We start from the raw sequence: 6938 nt of genomic DNA, 5'->3' as shown, positions 1-6938 counted from the left end.
AGCCTTGGATTATATTTTTATTAACAGTGCTTCCCTACAGAAAGACTTTTGGATAGCTCTGATTTAATGTTTTGATTTATGCTTTTGTGGTGGATAGGCTTAAGAAAAGACCCTTGAGAAATTCTGCATCTGTTATAAAGCAAGGAGACATTATAACATGGCATGTTACTCTGCACACCATTTTTAAGAATCTTTTTAGTACATTTCCTAGAGTTCAGGGCTAGGCATTTCTATCAGTTGACCTGCATCTGTGTATCTCCCCTCCTCAGCCTGTGGGAAGGCTGCTTCTCCCTCCTCCCCCGTGCCCATTGCCTCTCTTCCCCAGGGTGGTTTTCCTAACAACACATGGTATTTATCTCATCTTTGGTTTTGAATACAGTGGTTTTCCCAGTATGGCTTTCACTCTCTTTTAAAAGTTTTATTTCACTATTCTGTTTTTTTTTTAAGTGTTATTGCACACTAACCCGATAAACCTCTTTGGAAATAGCACGGTCTCTGTTATGAAGAAGTGGCCCTTAAAAATCAGTGGAGGTAAGTAAGCTGCTGAGCCCTGGGAGTACAGCCCCCGTCTCGTCCCCGTAGGAGATGCTGTCGGTGTCCCGAACCTGTTAGGACGGAGCGGCCGGCTCGAGTGGACGCTAGTTAGGCCCATGAGCTCTTTTAGAACAAGAGTAACAGAATACAGGCCAAGGGCAGGGATGCAGCCAGTAGAAATAGAAATAGCGAAATAGAGAGTCTCAGGTGTACCGTGAAGTCAGTGTCCCCACAAAGGCGGGATGTCACATGCCCGGTTTAGCCGAGTAGGAGAGCAGTCAAAAATAGTTTTCATAAAACCAAGCTTGGTAATCACTGTGCCTTTTTTTCTTTTTTTTTTAAAGTAGAGTCTTCTGACCATGTTGTTCCCTTTCAGAGCTGCTTCAGTGTTTTTAGTTAAAACACGAGGCGATCACTGAGAACATGGTTGTGTACATGAGACATGCGTGTCCTTGGTGACTGACTTGGTCTTACGAGCCATGGAAGTCATATAATCAGTTTTCCAAAAGATAATGGACATGTTTCATTTGTAGGGAAAAAAGATATAATTTTGTATTTGAAATGTTCTCATTGGTAATCACAGTGGATATTTATTTATTTTTAAATGTTCATTTATTTTGAGAGAAAGAGCAGGAACAGGGAAGGGGCAGAGAGAGAGGGAGACAGAGAATCCCAAGCAGGCTCTGCACTGTTAGCAAGGAGCCTGACGCGGGGCATGAACCCATGAAGCGTGAGATCTCGACCTCAGCCGAAGTCAAGAGCCAGACGCTTACCCAACGCGCCCCTGGATTTTTAGAATTAGAACAAAACCTTGGTTATGCAAAGTCAGTTAAGTCCTGCCACACACACACACACACACACACACACACACAAGTTGAAGGCACATGAGAACAAGAATATCCAATCAGAATGTATTAGGATATTGCTTATATTTAAAGAATTATTTTCCTTTGCCCCTCGGTCGGCGAAGACGACTTGATGGAGTTTGCCACAGTGACTTTAGAATCTCCAAAAGCGTTGCTGGCGGAGGCCTGGCCGGGAGGCGGCCGGGGCGGCGTCTTACCTTCTGGCGCCCCCTCGGCCCCTCTGGGGACAGCCATGCCAGTCGGGTCATGTTGAAGGGCATAGCCCGACCCAAACAGTTCCTCCATGAGGCTGATTTTCTTCTCCCTGAAGGCGTCTTTTGCTTTCGGTCGGGACGACTTGCTGAAAGAGGGCTCATACCCGCTCCCGGAACGTTCTGGCTTCGGTCCCTCCTCGAGCCCGCGGGCCCTGCCTGCGCCGGCCGGCCCCCCGGACGCGGGAAGGCCCAGATGCAGGTTTTCAGTGGCCTCCGTGAATGAGTAGTGCTTTCGCTGCCGGCCGGGCAGTTTGACGTTGGCAGCTGCGCTCTTCTCGGGCCCCTCCCTGGCGCCGCCGATCTGTAGGCGGCAGAACCTTTCCGTCCCCGCGTCGTCTTCCCACGGGTCCTCGACGTCGGGGTGAGTCTCCGGGACTCTGTGTGGCGGCACTTCCGGTTCTTCCCTCACTAGCGTGGTTTTGTGCTTGTGAGCCTCTTTTTTCTCCCTCTGCCTCTCAGCGTCCTCGGGATGTGCTTGTACTTCCACGCGGTCCTCTTCCTTCGGTAAATCTGTATGCGAGAAATAGTCTGTTTAGCAATCTTTATTTTCTTATGTGTATTTATTAGTTTTGAGAGAGAGGGAGCAAGTGGGAGAAGGGCAGAGAGAGGGAGACACAGAATCTGAAGCAGGCCCCAGGCTCCGAGCTGTCAGCACAGAGCCGGACATGGGCCTCGAACCCACAAACCGCAAGATCGTGACCTGAGCCCAAGCCGGATGTTTAACCGGCCAATCCCCCAGGCGCCCCTGTGTAGTGATCTTTAAACCCAGGGCGTTTCTGTTTCAAGGCGGCGTGAGCAGCACACTTATTGACATCTCCCGAGAGGCACGTGACAGTGACATTGAGAGGTGAGAAACCAAGCACATCCAACACTAGAACACGGGGGAAAGTGCCGGTAACGAGCTTGACGTGCCCGACTTTCCTAGAACATACCAGATAAATAGGATTATGAACCTGAATTATGAAGGAAGAACTAACATCTGCTAAGAAGTTCTCGGTGGATGTTCATCGTGACCAGCCGGGTGTAGTGCCAGGGAGAACAGTGGCAGTGTTTCCAGACTCGGTGGGAATATGAGGAGATTGGACCGTCCGGGTCCCCGGGGGTGGGCGTGTCAGTTGGTACAGCTTTTTCCAGATGGCGACGTGGTTAACAGCATCACTTACGGGACCGAACGCGATAAACACACACGGGTAGATAGGGGTACTGCGGCACGGTCTGGTAGCGGTGGGGCGTCCCAGATGTCTGCCGAGGGGTCACGGCTATGGAAACCACAGCACGTGCTGTCTGTGGGGTTCTGGGCAGTTGTTAGAACCGGGTGCGTACGTGTGAGCTGACGGGGAAGGACGTTCTCAGTATGTTGTTAAATGGAAAAGCCACTTGAAGGTGAACTTCCGACGAAACCCGCCCGGGCCACCTGACTACTGCCCAGCCGGCCGTCACCTACAAGCCTGGACGGCCGCCCGTTTGTCGGGGGATGGGAACAGTGTGCCCCTGCTGTCACGTGTGCAGAGTTGGAGGATTTTCCCGCGCGAACGCACTGGGAAATAAAATCACTCATTTTAATGCAGGAAGCTAGGAATTCTAGCAAGAGAGATTGTCTTAAGAATTAGTGGTGACAGAGAGGCCAGCAGACTCTGGTTAATTCTAACGAACCTGCGATACTTGATGCACATGTGACCGACTTGAGGGAAACTCTTCATTTTCTGCCCCCACGTTCCCAGCCCCTGCCTGTCACCTCCCCTCCTGCCTGAGTTAGGAGGCTCCTCCCGGTCGCCCCCGGAGGCAGATCTGGCCCCTCTTCCACTTGAAGTCCTGCTGGGCTCCCCGTCGCTGCAGAGAAGGCCCACGCCCCCAGCACGCCACAAAGCTGTACCGCGGCCCGACTCCCCTCCCGTCTCAGCTGCCCCTCCCCCACCCCATGCCCTCTGTCCTCCAGGTCACAGGGTCGCGGTCTAGAATGCTCTTCTGGGTGGGGTCTGCTTGGCTGACTTCTTCCCCCCCCCACCGCAGCTGCCCCTCCCTACCCCTCTCTGTTTCATTTTGCTTTGCAGCATCCCTTCACACCCTCAAGCCCACTGCACACCTTCCTTGTTTTACACAACGTCTGTCTGTCCACGTTGGAGCAGACGCACGTGCGGGCAGGGCGGTTCGTCCTCGCCACCGTGCCCCAGGTGCCCAGGACAGCCCCCAGCGCACAGTATGTGCTCAAAGGAGATTTGTCAAATGAATGGATAAGCTTTCTAGGAGAATACGAGTTACCAAAACTTAGTAAAAAACAAGCAGAAAACTTAGAACAGTGACCCTAGAAGGAGCTCCAAATGGAGCTGTTGGCTTCTGCCCCCTGCACCAGACACGGTGGCTGTGCAGGTGACGCCTGCCAGGCCTCTGTGGTACTGAAACGTGTTCTAGGGGCGCCTGGGGGCTCAGTCGGTCAGGCCTCCGGCTTCGACTCAGGTCATGATCTCGTGGTTCGTGGGTTCGAGCCCTGTGTTGGGATCTGTGCTGACACTCAGCTCAAAGCCTGGAGCCTGTTTCAGATTTTGTGTCTCCCTCTCTCTCTGACCCTCCCTTGCTCTCACACACTCACTCTCTCTCTTTCTCTCTCAAAAATAAACATTAAAAAAAAAAAAAAGGAAAGGAAACATTTTAAAGCCAGTCTGGCCCCACACCAAAGGTGTGGCCCCTCCAGAAATCCCCTACTCTGCCAGGGGCGGGGGTGTGTGGGGGGGGAACAGGGCCCTGGGGGACTCCCTCCTCTGCATTCCCCTGCAGCAGTAGTGCGACATGCACGCCACGGGGCAGTGCCTTTAACATTCTGAAGGGAGATCATCTCCAGCCTAGGATTTTCTTTCTAGCCAGTTATTAATTAAGTGCAAGGGTGGAATCGCATTTCCAGGTGGAAGGTAAACACATTCCCCTCACACGCACCCATTGCTGAGATGTGGCTCGCAGAGCATGAGGGCGCTGGGCCAGGAGGAGAGCATGGTTTAGGAAAGAGAAGCCTTAGCAGAGGTGGGGTGGGGACAGGGACAGGGGCCTGCAGGGGAAGGGAGGCCCCAGCACGGCAGCTGTGCGCCAAAGGCACCGGGCCACCAGCCCGGGCCAAAGAGGCAGAAGCATCTGGGCTGGCGTCACCGGAACCCCGCGCCGCAAAGCTCCCGGCCCCTGATGTCCTTGGCCTGGCTGCCCGTGACCTGGCTGCCCGAGGCCCCCTGAAGGCACTGCCCGCTCCGTCGGGGGCGGCCGCGGACTTTCATTCCACCCCCAGAAGCGGCGTGCTGGGCCCTCCTCCCAACAGCCGGAGGGGGATCCTGGGCAGCCCCTTCCCTCCGGCCGGCCGGTCACACGGCCCCGGTGCTCGGCAACCTCCCAGGGAGCTGCGGGGCTCCTGTGCGTCCGGGGAGGCTGAGGCCAGTCTGTGCGTCCTCTCCGGGGAGTCTCCGCGTCAAGTCTCTGTTAGGGGGGTGTCGCCCTCTACGCTGCCCGGTTTGGGTTTGCTACTCCGCTCGTCCAGACGGAACACACTGTTTAAAGATGCATGAGGTGCGTACGCGGACAGGACGGGGAGGAACAGCCAGGGAGAGACGGGCACCAAACTGAAGANTTTTTTTTTAATTTAGAGAGCGCGAGAGTGGGGGAGAAGGGCAGAAAGAGAAAGAGAAAGAATCTCAAGCAGTCTTCATGCTTAGTGTGGACCCCAATCTCAGGATCATGACCTGAGCTGAAATCAAGAGTTGGGTGCTCGACCGACTGAGCTACCCAGGAGACCCCAAAATGTCCTTGTTCTTAAGCAAGAGAGTGGCTACACAGGTGTTCATTTCATAATAATTCTTNCTGCGAGATCATGACCTAAGTGAAAGTCGGATGCTTAACCGACTAAGCCACCCAGGTGCCCCTCATAATAATTCTTTACATTCTATGTTTGTGTTTTTTTCCCTAATTTTTGGGAAAGTGCAAGCAGGAAAGGGGCAGAGAGAGAGGAGGACTGATGCGGGGCTCGAACTCACGTACATAGAGATCATGACCTGAGCTGAAGTCAGACGCTCAACCGGCTGAGCCACCCAGGTGCCCCTGTATGCATGTGTTTTATGTGTACTTTCTCTCTCTCTCTCTCTCCCCCCCCCTCTCTCTCTCTCTCTCACACACACACACAAATTCACACCTTAAAAAAATCAAGTAAAGGTAAAGGAGACTTTTTAAAGTGGTTAAAATTACCTTCACATTTTCTCTTGGACTCCTGTGGGTTTGGTAGTTTGCTGGTACAGGGAGGAACCACACGAGGCATTTCAGTGGATTTTTCTTTGTGACCAACGTTTCTGGTTGTCTTTTTACCCTGTAATTTAGAAAAGCAGCAAAAAAAACCCCAAAACATTTTGGGGGTACAGATAGTTTTAAATTGTATTTTAGTCATTGAACATAAATACTTTCTGTGTAGAGTGAGAGACTGCTTATAGTCTGTTTTCATAAAGCTAGGTTTAGACACTGCAGGAATTCAAATTTCTTCTACCTTAGTTGTCAGAGATGGGACATCTTCCGATTTTTGGGTTTCCTGGTGTTTCATGTTTGTGAACAAAACACTTCTCCGGTCTGCTTGTACGGATTTTGTTGAAGAAACTACAGAACAGGGACATTACATGTAAGGAGCATATTTTACATGTGGTAAAACAAAGTGTACCAGATATTAACATTTTTTCTCAATATACGTATAACATTTGCCAGTTTCCCTTTTCCCCATCATTTTGCCTGTCTGCCTTATTTCGGGGCCAGTGAGGTTGTGCAGGTCACANACCAGCGGTTAGATCGCCCGCCGCCAAATCTACAGCTCGCATTTCTCAAAGTGATACCCCGTGTAGACGGCCCGTGGCTGGGACGATCCTCTCCACCAGCTGTTTTTCTGGATTACAAAGTGGAAGCAAACAAAGGAAGGCAAGAAAATGGCAAGGGTGTTGCCTTTGTTTATTTAAAGCAGGCTCCACACCCAGGATGGAGCCCAGTGCACGGCTTGAACTCATGACTTTGAGATTCAGACCTGAGCCTAGATCAAGAGTCAGATGCTTAACCAGAGGAGCCATCCAGGTGCCCCTGAGGGTAATTGCCTTTAAAAGTGGGCACGTAGTGGGGCGCCTGGGTGGCTGAGTCGGTTAAGCGTCCGACTTCGGCTCAGGTCATGATCTCACAGCTCGTGGGTTCGAGCCCCGCGTCGGGCTCTGTGCTGACAGCTCAGAGCCTGGAGCTGCTTCAGATTCTCTGTCTCTCTCTCTCTCTCTCTCTCTGACCCTCCCCT

General features: G+C 52.2%; 1 protein-coding gene across 4 annotated transcripts in view; it reads right to left on the bottom strand.

Annotated features, from left to right (window-relative positions):
- Window positions 1-1431: 1431 nt before the first annotated feature.
- Window positions 1432-6938, bottom strand: part of LCA5L (lebercilin LCA5 like) — a 42557-nt gene continuing 37050 nt past the window's right edge. For all 4 annotated transcript variants that reach the window (XM_077765431.1, XM_077765429.1, XM_077765432.1 and 1 more), the window contains 3 exons: window positions 6162-6268; window positions 5870-5987; window positions 1432-2164 (listed from right to left, as the gene is read on the bottom strand). In XM_077765431.1, coding sequence (XP_077621557.1) covers window positions 1467-2164; window positions 5870-5987; window positions 6162-6268 — 923 coding nt within the window. In that variant the 3' untranslated portion in view covers window positions 1432-1466. The remainder of the gene's footprint in view (window positions 2165-5869; window positions 5988-6161; window positions 6269-6938) is intronic.

This window comes from Crocuta crocuta, unplaced genomic scaffold (genome assembly GCF_008692635.1).
Source record: "Crocuta crocuta isolate KB4526 unplaced genomic scaffold, BGI_CrCroc_1.0 scaffold84, whole genome shotgun sequence".
Lineage (NCBI taxonomy): Eukaryota > Metazoa > Chordata > Mammalia > Carnivora > Hyaenidae > Crocuta > Crocuta crocuta.
Note: the sequence above shows the minus strand (reverse complement) of the source record. Positions and strands in the feature narration are given on the sequence as shown.